This window comes from Pteropus alecto, unplaced genomic scaffold, assembly GCF_000325575.1.
Source record: "Pteropus alecto unplaced genomic scaffold, ASM32557v1 scaffold398, whole genome shotgun sequence".
Classification (NCBI taxonomy): domain Eukaryota; kingdom Metazoa; phylum Chordata; class Mammalia; order Chiroptera; family Pteropodidae; genus Pteropus; species Pteropus alecto.
Window position 1 is genome coordinate 5,018,237 of NW_006442497.1, and position 15,866 is coordinate 5,034,102.

The window sequence follows — 15,866 nt, forward strand, 5'->3', positions numbered from 1 at the left end:
TTATGTTCATTATTTTGATTATAGTGATTGTTTCACAGGTATATACATATGTTAAAGTTTATTCAATCATATACTTTATTTTTTTTTAAATATACAACTCAGGGTTTTTAGGTTATTGACAAAATTATGCAACCATTACCACAATCAATTTCAGAACATTTTCATCATCCTCCAAAGAAATCCTGCACCCTTTAGCTGTTGTAATTCTATTTACTTTTCAAAATATTCTTACTCTCCTCATCTGGTCTTTACTTATCCACCAATTTTTGTTTGGTAGTGTTTTTTTTTTTTTATGACATTTGGTTTGAGCTCCAGATCTGTTGATGTAGGATGGAGGGGAAGTGGTGGTGTGAGCGGAGGGAGCTCTGTTAGGGGGCCCTCACAAGATTAAGATTATCTGGTAGATTACCCAAAAAGCAGTTTTCGACAGGACCCTGAGAAACGTAGTGTGAGTGCCTCAGTCAGGATCTCCCAGCTTTGTTCCCAACAGAGAAACAAAATATATCTGTGTCCAGACATATTAATACGAATAAGCTAAATACAGGGTAAACACAACACATTTATGGCTCCTTTCTTTCCTCTTTTCACTCTCTCTGACATCTTTTGCCTTTCTCCTTTTTTCTTTTTATCTTGTCTTATTTTAGTATATTCCTTTTTTTGTTGTGAACCCTGATTACGCAGAAATGATAATCACGAATCATGCAAATTCAATCATGTTCTAATCTGGCCTCCACAGGAGGAACAGGTAAGGATTATCCTATCTGATGATCGATCATATACTTTAAATATGTGCTATTTATGATAAATGTCAACTGTACCTCAATAAAGCAGTCTTTAAAAAGCAGCATTAGAAAGATTTAACATATCTTAATACTAGCCCAAAAGAATGTCCATGATACATATTAAGTAAAACATTTTTAAAGTTGTGCAATTATATATGTCATGATCCCATTTATGCAAATTAAATATGTGCTTATACTCAATATATATGTATATACATAGAAAAAAAGCCTGAGGAAATATAAATATTAATTTGTTTACAATTTGAGATTGGAGAAGCAAGATGGAGAGCTTTTCATTTTATATACCCCAGTGTTGTTTGAACTTTGTAAAACAATCATGCATTACTTCTAAAATTTTAAAAATAGGTAAAAACAAGCCCTATCCCATCTGATCTTGGGAGCTAAGCAGGGTCGGGCCTGGTTAGTACTTGGGTGGGAGGACCACCTAGGAAGACCAGGTGCCGTAGGCATAAAAAACATAAGGGATTGTAAGCTGACAAGGTCCTTGCAATTTGTGAGGTCAACCAAGGGTTGCCTCACCTAAAGAAAAAATAAAATAAAATATAAATAAAAAATAAAAATAGATGAAAAAAAATAATTAGCAGGTTTAAAAGCCACTAGGCAAGATGAACCTGAAAGTAAAAGCTGAACTGACTAATTTTATATAAGAAAAAGATAGAGGTTTCTGTTTGGAGAATAATTCCCAACTGTGGAGAAAAAGAAGGGGCACAGGCCTCAGATTCATCTGGGTTCTCAGATTCAGAGCTGCCTACGTGCTCTCCCTCAGCAGAGAAGCACTATTTTTGTGAGTTACCTGGACAGATGACATCATTTGTCTATGCCTCAGGTATCCTAAGGCACGAAATTGCCAAGGGCTTTATAAGACCAATATTTCTCCCTCTGATCTTCAATGAGTATAAAAAATATTCAATGTTATAGTAAAAATCTGACAAAATTTCTGAGCCTACACTCCTTGGGTATTCAGTACCTTGGATGATTTTCTGCTGCTGTTGCCGGATTTCATCAAAACCCAAACCTCTGGTCTCCTCTGGCTCTTCAAAAAGCCAAGGGTTGGGTATGCCTCGCTTAGGCCCTCCCGTCATCAGGCTGGACCTAAAAGCAAGATTAAATGAGTTACATAACTCAAAAAAATATAGCTCTGCTGCAAATTACTCCTGTAAGTGCAGAGGTGACTAGGCTCGCATACTCTGAAAATTCAATTTGACCACAATTTATTGCATCCTCAGTTTATGCTAGCAACTGTGTTCAGTGCTGGAAGAGATTCAAGGATGAATAAGGCACAAGCCTGGTCCCCTGGAGAATTACAGCCTGTTAAGGAGACTATGGCAGCATGTAATACTCTTACTAATCCTCCAAGATACATTTGAGTCAATAATCATAAATGAGGGTCTTAAATTTCAAAATACAAGGCCAAATGGAAGTGGCCTTTTTATCAGGATAAAGTTTGTTTCACAAGCCATAAGACAATAAAGGCACAAACACATCTCAAAAAGATACATGTTGTGATTACAGATTATCAACATTAAAAAGATGACCATATAATTTCTCATTAAAGGGCATTCGGTGACTCACAGATAGAAACACAGGCAGAGTTTCAAATCCAATTTTATAAATACAATGTAGCATTCACAACATAATAAACAAATTCTGAATTATCAATCTTAATCTTTACTCTCTCTAGTAACCCATATGCCCCTTCTGCACCAGACATATTGATCTCCGTGCTGTCTGAAGATCAGGAAACACACATTTTTTACCTCAGCTCCCATGTTTATAGGACTCTTCTCATCTCAAGTATGTCCTCTCCTGTCCCCACCTGCCCAAAATTCTAAGGCATAAGAACCATCTTGTTCATGAAACCTAATCCACTGACCACTCTAGTCCAGATGTGAACACTTTATTAGAGTATGGTTCATAGGATTCATAAAAAAAATGATGAAAATGACAATGGTGACATAACAGTAGTAGCAGTGACAATAATAGCTAACATGTATTAATCATTTGGTATGTGCAAGCACAGCTCTGGTTGATTTATATGTATTCACTCACATCTCCATTACTTATAATTCTTCTAGCCCTTTCTTTTCACATCTCTTGTATTGTCTACAAATAACTGCTATCTTATTATTTAATGCTTTACATAAATGATATCTACAATATATAAGGCAGGAACTGAAAATCACTCTTGACTGGACTGCACATTGCTCCCCAACATGGAATGAATGGCTGTCAGCATAAGTTCAAATCCTGGCTTTACCACCTACTAGCATTATGTGGATAGTACTATCTGCCTTAGAGAACTGTTGGGGATTAAATAATTCATTTATTCAAAAAACATATACTTCATACTTAGTATGTGGTAGGCACTGTTCTCATCAATGGTGATGAGGAAAAAAACAGAATATAGATAAAATAGACCAAAATCTCTGCCCTTACAAAGTATAAATTCTTGTCACAGGTGCTGCTTTCATTCTGGTTGAAGGGAACAATGTGCAAAATATGTGCAATTAATGCAACGTACAGAAGATAATAATAATTCAATAAGTGTTATTTCCATTTTACTGATTTCTGCACTGTAGTCAAGGTAGCACTGAAATATTATTTTTAATAAATGGACATATCCCAAAAGGCTATATTAATTTCATTTTTAGCTTAGTACTATAAAATCTACAGGTGAATATGACATGAATCAAGAAACACATGTGAACTGGAAGAAAATTTTTTATTCCTTAAACTAATATTTTAAGCACAGAGATGGTCTCTCTAATCAAGTGTTCTAACATACCAAACAGAAATACAACTTTCTTCCACTTTATCAAAATGGCACACATGCTTCTTTAAAGCTTTACTTGACTTGGTTGGTCTCAAGAACCTAACATGTCAAGATTTCAGATTTATTCCCTATGAAAATCATTCAATTTCACCTAGCTTTGAAGACAGGGGAAGAAAGTAAAAGGAAAGAAAGACGTTCACTATTAAAGTACACTCTCTAACTTTTATACCGTCTTGAAAATGCCAGCACTTGATCAAAATGGGAATCATGGGATATTGTGTATGGTCCACTGCAAAAGCAAGTGCAAAAAATCAGTACAACAAGTCAGAAGTATATAAAGTAATCTCAAAAACGCATCTATTGGTTCAGAAAAAAATGATGTAGATGACGGAGGCTTTTCATCCTTCTTGCGACCAAATCAAAGTTGTGACAGAAACACAAATCAAATAGCAAGGAAAGTTGCCTGGAATCTAGATCTCTCCCTACAACTAGGGAGAGGAATAATTAATCACCCTGCAACAGTAGAAGGTAGGAGGGGGCGAAGACGTGAGGATGTCCAGTCCAGAATGGTTGAGTAGGACAGAGGCTGCAGCAGCCAGCAGCTGCAGACCCTCTTAAAAGGGCGTGTATGTGAGCAGACTTTCACGGTGATGGACCTGCTTGCTCTGAGCATCAGAGCCAGGTCAGGTCGGCTGCAAGGGCGGGGGCACCAGAGAGTTGTCAGAGTGAGAGCCTGGGGCAGACTCAGCGCCACCATAGCTGAGACATCATCAAACTGGATAACAGAGATTGCTCCGTCCAAAGGATTCCCTGAAACTCTGCCTCCCCCAACTTGCAGCCCCACCCAAGCCATGTTCAAGTGTGTCCTCAGTCCAGTCCAGTGCTTCTTGCTGAGTAGCGCCAAGATCCACATTGATTGCAAGTGGCCTCTGGTGTGGTTTCTTGAGGCAACCATAAGCAAGGCATCTAGAGATTGCTTATTGAATCTCCAGGTGGCCCTGGAGGGGCACAGGCTGGGCTAAACTTGGCCTGCAGCTGAACCCCTCTCAGGACTGTGCCACTGGACACCTATTATACAAAGCCGCACTAATAAGACCGGAAAACTTAGGAGCTTTGCTTAGTGCATAGAAACAGACACAGCAAGGGAGTCAAAATGGGAAGACAAAGAAGCAGAAACCATATGAGAGAACAGAACAGAGATCCAGGAATAATGGAGTCAAGTAATCTAACAGTTGCAGAGTTCAAAACATTGGTTATAAAGATGCTCAATGAACTTAGGGGAAGTGTAGATGAATCCAGTGAGAACGTTAACAAAGAGATAAAAAACATATAAATGGAAATGGAAATTATAAAAAGAAAACAGTCAGAAATGAACACTGCATTATCTGAGATGAAGAGTATATCAGAGGTAATAAAAGAGTTGATAAAGAAGAGGATCAAACCACTGATATAGACCATGAAGAAGCCAAGAACACTCAATCAGAATGGCAAGAACTAAGAAGCCGAGGCTATAATAATAATTTAAGGAGCCTACAGGACACAATTAAATGTAAAAATATCTGTGTTATAGGGGTATCTAAAGGAAAACAAGAAGTTGAAGAACTATTTGAAGAAATAATGATGGAAAACTTCTCTAACCTAGTGAAGGAAATAGACATGCAATCCTAGGAAACTCAGAGAGTCCTAAGAAAAAGGAACCCAAAGAGGCCCACATCAAGACACATCATAATTAAAATGCCAAAGGTTAAATACAAAGAGAGAATCTTAAAAGCAGCAACAGAAAAGCAGTTAGTTACCTACAAGGGAGCACCCAAAAGACTGGCAGCTGATTTCTCAAAAGAAACTATGAAGGACAGAAGGGTTTGGCACAAAATATTCGATGTGATGAAAACCTAGGATCTACAACTGAGAATACTTTATCCAGCAAAGCTATCATTTAGAGTTGAAGGACAGATAAAGAGCTCCCCAGGCAATAATAAGCTAAAGGAATTTTTCAACACTAAGCCAATATTACAGGAAATGTTGGAGGAACTTCTTCAAGAAGAAAAAACATGTATCAAAAACAGGAATAAAGAATGGTAATAACTACATTCCTATCAAGTACCTCAAATGGAAAAGAATTAAGTGTTCCGACCAAAAGATAGACTGGCTGAGTGGATAAGAAAACAAGACCCCTACATATGCTGCCTACAAGAGACTCACTTCAGAATAAAAGACTCACACAGATTAAAAGGAAGGGGATGGAAAAAGATATTGTCTTGATGGACCTAAAGGGTATTGTGCTGAATGAAATAAGTCAGATAAAGAAAAACAAACATCAACAATTTCACGTACATGTGGAATCTAAAGAACAAAATAAACAACAACAACAAAAAAACAGAAATAAACTCATAGATACAGAGAATATTTTGAGGGCTACTAGATGGGGGGCGTTGAAGTGGATGGCGAAAAAAGGCAAAGGGATTAGGAGGTATAAATGGATAGTTAAAAAATAGACATGGAGATATAAATTGTAGCATAAGAAAAATAGTTAATAATGTTGTAATAAATATGTAAGGGGAAGATGGGTACTAGATTTAGTGAGGTGATCACTTTGTGAGTTATATAGATCTCTAATCACTATGCTGTACAACTGAAACTAATATATTATTATACGCCAACTATAATTGGAAAAAAACTTCATTGAATTGTACAATGTAAATATGAGCAACTAATTGTCTATTATATAAAGCCAGAAAAAAATAAAATAAAATAATAAAAGGCATAAAGAAAAAAAAGATAGTGAGCAGAGGAACTGAATGGACATTTTTCCAAAGACGACATACAAATACCTAAGGTGCATGAAAAAGTGCTAGACATAAAGGAAATGTAAAATAAAACCACAGTGAGATATCACCTCATACCTTAGAATGGCTATTAAAAAATAAAAGACAAGAGATTTAAATAGATAGATAGATACATAGATACATAGATAGATAGAGTATCTATCACCAGCTGTGAGCATCCATTCAGATTAGCATATTGTACCTGAGTTGACAAGTAGTCATTGTTCCTCTAAAGCTACTGTTGGAATGTCCCATTGGTAATTCTTACCACAACTAGAGCATATTTTTAGTTATTAAAGGAGGAAAAATCCATAAGAAAATTGTTTTAACAATCTCAAAAATAGCAAATTCGAACAAAATCCGTTAGTTATATTTATATGTGTGTGTGTATGTATGTTTATATATACATACGCGCACACACACACACACACACATTTATTTTTTAAACAGCTATTAGAGAGTAAAGGTACAACATGGGCACAATTTAATATTTACATCAAACACATTTCACAGAAAAAAAAAAAAAATCAACCACTAGATATACGGGAATGATTTCCCAGGGCTGAAATCAGACCTATAAAAGTTCTAAGAACTGAAAAAATTATCTTGGTCTCACTCTCATATAGTTCACTATAAAAGCAATAGTAAACTGCAACTCATTTGCCAAAGCAAAAATGATTCCCTAATGCCTTCTTTCTGGATTATCTGATTCCAAATATTTTGTTAAGTTCTTCAAGGGTGACAAGGCGGAACTCTCTCCTCTCCCTTCCCTCCCTTTTTTTTTTTCTTTGTATTTGTACTTTGCTGATGCCCCAAACCTACTGGGAAATCTAGGAATGGATATGCCTTTATTAGTAAAGCAGGTAAGATCACAGGTGTCACTGTATGCAGACTTGATCTTTTTTCTTTAGATTTTTATGCTCAACTTAATGTTAAGAGTGATGTCTATTATTACTCAGCACTCCCCTAGGTAAAAAGGAAAATATGAAAGAATTTAAGACAAAATTCTTACGTTCAAGGAGTTTATAAACAAATTGAAAAAAAGAAAAAATAACCACACATAAAGCAATTACTAACAGAAATAAGAAAACAGCCAGCTTTTATCCCTGGACAATTCCAATAACCTCATTGACTCTGGGTTTTTCACCCATCAAACAAAATAACTAAGTAGGTGACAGTTTTTTACCCTGCTCTGCTCCAACACTTAAGGAATATGACACTCTCATTAATAGTGGGGTTGGGAGGTAAGTGGGGAAGACTCATCTTGGTTGGGGAAGCAAGGTGTTCTTTTTATTCCTGCATAAGATGACTTTCCATCATTGGAAATCACTGAATTAGATTCTTTAAGATCCTTACCACTTTAATTAAAATTTTCCTCATTAAGTACTAAATTGCATAAATAAAAACAGAGAAAAAATAATAATTTCCTCATAAAACCCATTTTCCTACCCCAGTTTTCCTAATTTCAGTTTAAGACCACCACTGACCCACTGGCTTAGGCAAACAAAACAAAACAAAACAAAATACCCTTGGAATCATCTGACTCTTTCTTTCATACCCCACAGCATCTAGTCCATTAGCAAATCCTTCAAAACATATCTAAAATCTGACCATTTCTCCTCTATTGCTTCCACACTAGTACTCCTGCCTCCTGCTTCTACTCCTATTTTCTACAATCTCCTCCCCCAACAGCTGTCAGAGTGATCACTGTAAAAATAAATCTGCTTCTTCTGCTCAAAACCTTCCCGTGTCTTCCCAGCATCCTTAGCATAAAAATGTAACATCTTTACTATAACTTACAAGTACACTAGCCTCCTTGCTGTCTCTAGAACACATTGAGCACATGCCCATCTCAGGGCCTTTGAACCTGCTGTCCACTCATACCACCATTGTGAAGGCATTCTTCCCCCAGATGGTCACATGGCCTTGATCACTTATTCATTCCACTCTGCTCAGATGTCATCTCCTTGGAGAGGTTTCCTTCATTAATCTATCTAAAATAGTACCCTCTCCTGTAACTCCTTAGCTCCCCCCACCCCTATCCTGCTTTATTTCTCTTTATAGTATTTAAACTACTAGCTATTATATATTATATATTTGTTGATCTTCTGTCTCCCACACTAGACTATAAGCTCCACAGGGTAGGGACCACAGGTTCGTCACCATATCCTCAGTGCCTGGCAAAATAGGCACTGAAAAACAGAAGATTTTGAAGGGATTCACTTATTCAGCAAAAAACATAACTGAATGAATGAAACAAATAAGAGCAGTCAGGAAATTATAATACCATACACTGGTGCTGTGTTTTGTAATTTCAAAGGCATTTCACAAACATCCCACTTGAACTGTAAATAAGCCTGTGTGTAAATCAGAGCCAGTATTTCTGACAAGAAAACCAAGGTAAAGAAACATCAAAGTGATTTTCTCAAGGTCACGCTTAGTGGCAAAACTAAAGGTTCGACCCACAGCTTCTGACTCTTAACTCAAGGCACTTTCACCATCTCAGGAAGGTTTCATAAAGGCAAGGAGACTCACGACAGCCTTGAAGAACCGGTAAGGCTTAGCAGTGTGAGAGAGAGATGGTAAGGCAGTCCAAGAAAGGGTAAGAACATGAATGATGTCTCCAGGGCAGGGGATGTGAGCCATAAATGTGCATGGAATAACAGTGGAGACGTGGTGAAATTTGGGGGGCTGGATCTAGTAGAATTAATTCCAAGGCAGGTAGCCATAGTGAACCTCTGTTTTCCCAGTCCCTTTTATCCTCACATTCTTCCAGAATCTTGTAATTTTATCCACTAGTTGTTCCCCATCCTATAAATCCTCAAGCAACGACTTTCTTTCCAATTCACAACCAAACTTCCTTAAAGAATGAACTTTGCTCAACAGCTCTACTTCCTGACCCTGCCAGTTTGTTCTTCAACCCAACTGCGATTCAACTCTGTCCTATCACTCTAATAAAACTCTTCTTACACACAACTTCCTAACTGCCAAAGCTCTTCCCCGTTTTCACTTTGCCCCTCTTCTAGGTCTCAGGTGTCACAGCTGACTTATTTCCTTATCCAAGAACCTCCCTTGGTTTCTTCCATACTACTCTCTCCCACTGACAGGTCCTTCTCTGTAATTTGCAGGTACCTCTTCCTCCACCTGCTCCTTAAATATTGGTGTTCCTTACAAATTCTATTTAGATCTTCTCTTTTCACTATATTCTCTCTCTCTGGGTAATTTTATACAGTCCAGCGATTTCAGGCTGTAAGAGCAAGAACTAGCAGTGCTTAAATACTTTTTATGCCCCAACACAAATGAAATAAGACATTTCTTCTTGTGTCCTGTGATGGTGGATTCTTAACTGGAGGTGGGATAAGAGCACGCTCCCTAGCAGGGTAATATCAGAATCTTGGGGTGGAGGAAGGAACGGCACATGAATCATTAAAAAGAAACCCCCACATATAAAATCTAAGCGAGGCTTTGGAAAGATCCATGTCTTTCCAACCATCATCCTGATTGAAAATTACTGTGCTAAAGACTTTCAAATTTATCTCTACCCATGATACTTTCCTACAGGCTCTATATCTGCATTTATTGCTTTTTGTTTATGAATCTCCAACTGGGTATGCCACTTCATATACAATAAATCCAAAATCAAATTCATTACTTTCACCTCCAGAAGCTGTTTCTTCTCTTGTGCTCTCTATTCTGGTTAGCGGCATCACTGTATTCTCAAATTATCCAAACCTTTTTCTCCACCCCCTCAACTCCCACATCTCATCAATTACCAAGTTCTCCCCTACAGGTGGTTCTCAAGTCCGTGCCCTCATTTTCATCCCCGCAGGCACTACCGTGGCTCAGACTTTCATCAACTCTCATGTAGAAGATGGCCATAGCCTCTACTGGTCTCCTTGTTCTCAGTCACCCTCATTCAAATCATCTAATATTCTGCTGCCAGAACTATTTTTCTCAAGCGGAGCTCTTGCCATAACATTTCCCTATTTGCAGACTCTCACAACTCCCTAGAAGGTACAGATCAAGTTTAAGCTTTACAATATGGCCCCAGTGATCTCAGCAACAGCATCTGCCAACACCCGCTTCCATGCCCTACTCTTCCTTCAGTCCTACAGACTGCTCACCACTGCTCAGACAAAGGCACAAACTTTCACACTCTCATGTTTTTGTATGAGTCTGGAAGGTCCCCACCCCCACCTCTTTGTCCATCTGGCAAAATCCTATTCATCCCCTAAGGCTCAACTCAAATGTCACTTCTGCTGTTTAGTCTTTCCTGATCCCCGTCCCCACCCCCCTTCCCTTGAATCAATCACTCCCTGGTGCTCCCATGGCACTTTGTTCAAAACCTCTAACGTGGCATTTATCAAGCAGGATTGTAGTTAGTTATTTACTCATCTGTCTCTCCTCCTAAATTATGAGCTCTGTAAGGAAAGAGGCCACATGACAGTGATGTTTATAACGCTGGTGCCAAAAAAACAATGCCTCAGAGTATGCTGGAGAATAAGCCTTCAGTACATGTTTATGAAACAGAACTAGGAAAACCACTGAGATTTTTAAGCAAGAGAGACAAAATGGGAGGAGGTATTTTTATCTTGAGAGATTTAAAAAACAAGCAAAACAACATTTAATCAACTGCTACCTGCCTTCGAGATTTTAGCAGCAAAGGCTTGTTCAGCAGATGGACAGAATATTCCCTGAAAGGGAATTCTGTCACTAAAACACCTGTGGCTCACCTCCACTTTTGGAAGGACAATGAAGGAGTGTTTCTCCTTCGAAAAGTAAATTAAAGAAAGGAAATACTTAAATACTAATGCATCTAAGGTTAGGATAGACTTAACGTTTTTTAAAATAAATAAATAACATTTATCCACAGTCTCTCAGGATGGAACTTATCTAAATAATGGAACTTATCAAATAGGTGCCACATTCATAAAAAGGCTAGATATTTGTCTTATGAAGATTTCACCAAGAAGTTTTATAGTTGCTTCTAAAAGGTATAAAAATATTGCCTTTTCATCCCCCAAAGCAAATGATGTGCATTATTAAATTATGATAATATCTGAGGGGGGGGCACAGATAACCTACGTTTTTCTGCTGACAAATGTAGTTGAAGCTTGTTGGAGTTCACAGGGAGGACGTCCTTATCAACTGAATACAGAATTGAAAAAAGCAGTGAATCTTAAGAAGTAGCTTTCTTTAGCTTTTCTTAGCATTTCAGAAAAATGTCAAAATGACTATATAAAATGTTTGTTTTGTCTGAAAAAATATCAGCGTTTGAGTATTCACAGACCACAGGAAGGTTTGCAGTTAGGACTAGAGAAGATAAGTCTAGGGTGTCAGTGAACTGTGAAAACGCTATTATGGTAAGAAAGGGTAATAAATTCCTTTCAAAACTTTTTTCTGGTAGTTTCTTTCTGTGATTATAAAGATGCACAGTGGCTCAAATTTCAATCAGAAATAGATTCTTTGAGGTAAAATCTGGCAACAATATGCCGACTGAATTACACTGAGGAGAGGCTGCAGTCAGGGAGGTGGGCCAGAAGGCTAGTGTAATTTAGGCAGAAGATGATGGGGGTCTGGACAAGGGAAATGACAAGGCAGAAAGGCAAGAAAGGGACAATGCATCCAGTAGTGATCCAAAGGAAAACCCTACAAGTGTTGGTGAATAAACCTTACCTAGGGGATAAAAATTGCGAAACTGGGCGAAATGATACAACTTAGGGAAATTTTTCATTTCCTTTCAGAATTTTCTCAAAACTTCAACATAGCTCCTAATAACAATTACAAAGTAAAACGACTCCTTCAAGATCATGACCAGTGACTCTATGGTTACTTGTAGACATATTTACTAGAAGGCTAACATCTTTAAGTCTAGTATTCTGTCCTGTTCTTTGTTTGTATCTCATCCACCTATCCATCTATCCATCCTTCCAACAAATACTTACTGAGCACCTTCTATGTGCCCAGCACTAATCTAAGGGCTTGCAAGTGAACAAGAGGACAAATACCTGACCTCAGGGAGCTGATACTCCTGGGACAATAAAGGTCTAAACTGTTTCCTTTGCAAAGTAAATATTCAAAATAAATTTTTTTTGTTGTTAAATTGAATAAATAATCTTTATTGTGTCTTAGTCTAGAATAATAAGAATCCAAACAAGGAAAATATCTTACATATCACCAAAGGAAATTCTCCCTAGCATGTTTAAAATCTACTGCAAATTTTTTCCTAATTTTAAACAAATTCCATTTTTTCCCCTATTCATTGCTAGCCAAATTTACCAACAAAAAGTTTTAACATTAAGTTAAAAACTTAACAAGACAGCTCACAGAAAAACGTAAAGGCAGGGTCAAAAGGATCATCAAGAAGTCATTATTTTGGCGTCCAACCTGAATTTGAGAAAACCCAGCATGCTATTTGAGAGTCATCCAGGCAATCTAAAATCAAGCAAATAAAACTAAGAGGAACAATTCTTTACCTTAAGTGTGACTGTCTCGGTACCTGAAGAGGGGCAAGAAGGGGTGATACACAAAAATAAGAATTCTAAGTGAGAGATGAATTAGCTGCTCTGCCAAATTTTATGGTGACTGAGAGCCATCTGCTGGTTAGTGCGTGAAGTTCGACTACAAAATAAATGTTCAGTAATCCAATTGCTACCATTTATTATTGTAAGGTGCTCCTTAATTTATTATACAATGCACTCTTGAAAACACATTTCAAAACATAATGAGCAGAAGCCAACAATATGCTTACACATTATGAGGAAGTTTCTGTTGCGAGAGCTGTGCCTTTTTTGACACTATTAAATAACAAACGCTCTACATCTTTCATTTTGCTTTTCATAAACGAATCCACTGAGTGCCCAAATGAGGGTAACAATCTGCAGCTAGGCATTTGGCATGCCCAATGATTCCATCATTGTCTCAGATCTACTGTTTTGCCCCTTATTTAGCACATTTGCTTCCATTCTCACTCATTTTGTAAAATAAAGATAAAATGCACTAAAATATTAAATTAATTATGCAAATTAACGCTGTTCTATGAATAAAGATGCAAGTCTAGTAAAACAAAATTCTTAGCTGGCAGGGAGTAGAATTAAACACTCTATAGTGTTTAAATGCTATAGTGTTAAATTTTTTACAGTAGAATTTGCCAGCTAATACACAAAAATCCAAAGCTGGCATTAAAAGACTGTTTAAGGGGTCAATGAATAATGCATATATTCGAGATGAACTAAAGCCAATGACTGCCCATATAGTTAGTCATTGTTTCTACCTCAATAACATTGCTTTTTATTATATCAATTAATCTGATTCATATCTAAAAACTCAAATCAATAATATGGGCGCCCATGCTTTTTAACGATGGCATCCTTTCCCTTCCAGGGCAGGGCCCAGGAATATGTAAGCTCCCTTAGGTGATTTTTATGCAACTAATTGGGAACCTTTAAGCAGATTGATATGAAAATTATTGGTCTAGAAAGAGTAAGATTAGAAAAAGTATACAAGTAAGCAGAAAAATATATGGTGTACAAATTCTACTCACTCTACAAAGGCTACCTCAAGACTTGTTTCTTCCACGGTCTTCTCGACATCCTTCACCTCACATGGATCTCTCCCTTTGTCTAATCTCCTAGACCACTTATGATCCATATCACACAATTTAGCACTTAATTATGAACTATTATGCACTGTTCTCTAATTGTTTTGTGCAGGATTTAAAGACCTCTCCAAATGGCATGCCACTTTTGGATTCCCCTCTGCTAAGACCAGTCACAGCAAGAGTTCAGTGACATTGATAAAACACTTTACAAAGGCATAGATACATGCTTTTACATATATTTATCATTTGAACTTCACCATATTTTAAGGAGTCATGATTATCTTCATTTGACAGAAAATAAAAGGAAGTCAAAATCAAACCCAGGGTTTCTAATACTAAACCCAGTTTTCCTTCACTGAATTACAAATGCAAAGTTAGCAATGGAACGTATGCTCCTGGAACGTAGAGAAGTAAATAATTCTGTCTACTTGGTGTAATGAATAGGAAAAAGGCAAAGTATTCAAAGCCAATGATAAACAAATGAGGATCCCTACAAAGCAACCATGGTAGGATACCAAAATTAAAAGAGAAAAAGCCTGAGAGACAAAACCATGGCAAAGGACGAGAATACTTGAGTTCTAGTTCTCTGCCATTTATTCTCAGTCTCCTCAGGAGTAAACCAAAAAAGTAATCCCTTCTCTGCTTACCTCTGAAGACAACTATGAGGGTCATATAAAATATGAAAGTGCTTGGAAGATAGAGAAGAGAGAGAAGGAAACATAGAAAACACTTTTCTTTTTAATAAATGAGAAAAATATTTTTTTGCAATTTCTTTAAAATTTCACCTATAAAAGGCACAAGTTAGAAAGTATTAAATCAGCTTTTTAAAAAAATCAACATAACTACCTCACAATACAGTACATATAGGTTCCTCCTCTTTCTTCCGCTTGCTTATTCAGATTGTAATTCAATTCCCAGATGATTTTTATAATTTAAAATTAATATATACGGGGGTAGGAAATCTTTTTATATTCTCTATCAAAAGTCACAACTATATCAGTAGTTAAGGAAAGCAATTAGAAACAAAACACCATATTTCACCCATCGGATCAGTAAAAAAACTCAACTAGTTCTGTAACCCCGACCGACAGGAAGTTGGCTCTCCCATATATTGCTGGAGGGAACGTAAAGCACTATGATTTCGAAAAACAGATAATGCAGTATCTGTTAAATTTTGAACATCCATAGCTTTCACCCCAATAACCCCACTTTGAGGACTCTGTCCTACAGAAATAGAAGCCACATTCTCTATAAATATTTGTTTCATCGTTGTTTGAAATGGCAAAAAAAAAAAAAAAAAAACCTGAACAACCCGATATCCATCAAATGGGGAGTAGCTAGAAGAATGATTGCATATTTACATTGTAGAATAATGCAAATAATGTAGCTATTGAAAAGAATTTTGTTAGACCTATTAATTTGGAGGAATGTCCAAATTTAAATGAAAAAAGTATATTACAGAATAATATATATAATACAGTTGTTTTTGTAAAAATTAGGAAAGAAAAACTCATATTTATGTAAATATTTGTATAAGCACAGATCGATGTGAGGAAGAAAACCCTCCAAACAATTAATACCTGTTATTTTAGGAAAAGAAAGAGAGAGAGACTATTAACTTTTGGGTTATATCTCAGTATAGTCTGACTTGTTGTAATGAGCATATATCATGTTGATAATTTGTTTTAAATCCAATAAAGAGTCATTTCCTTATGGGGAAGGGGAACAGGGGAAAGGAAAATAATAGGGGAACAAAGACCTACAAAAGACAAGTTAAGCGTAGATTGTTACAAAGAGGTATTGAAAGCAGACCCCTCTTTTTTCAAAATTAAGAATGGGAAACAACAACTAAAATCAAGAAACAC

General features: G+C 36.8%; 1 protein-coding gene and 1 non-coding gene across 3 annotated transcripts in view; both read right to left on the reverse strand.

The window, feature by feature from the left end:
* The window catches only part of STX8 (syntaxin 8), a 226,396-nt gene that overhangs the window by 177,170 nt on the left and 33,360 nt on the right, over nt 1-15,866 (reverse strand). For both annotated transcript variants that reach the window (XM_015597349.2, XM_006922384.3), the window contains one exon: nt 1,771-1,895. In XM_015597349.2, the coding sequence (XP_015452835.1) occupies nt 1,771-1,895 (125 nt within the window). The remainder of the gene's footprint in view (nt 1-1,770; nt 1,896-15,866) is intronic.
* On the reverse strand, nt 633-768 carry LOC112471443. The gene has a single exon (XR_003043312.1). It is a non-coding gene; the product is annotated as a U8 small nucleolar RNA (small nucleolar RNA).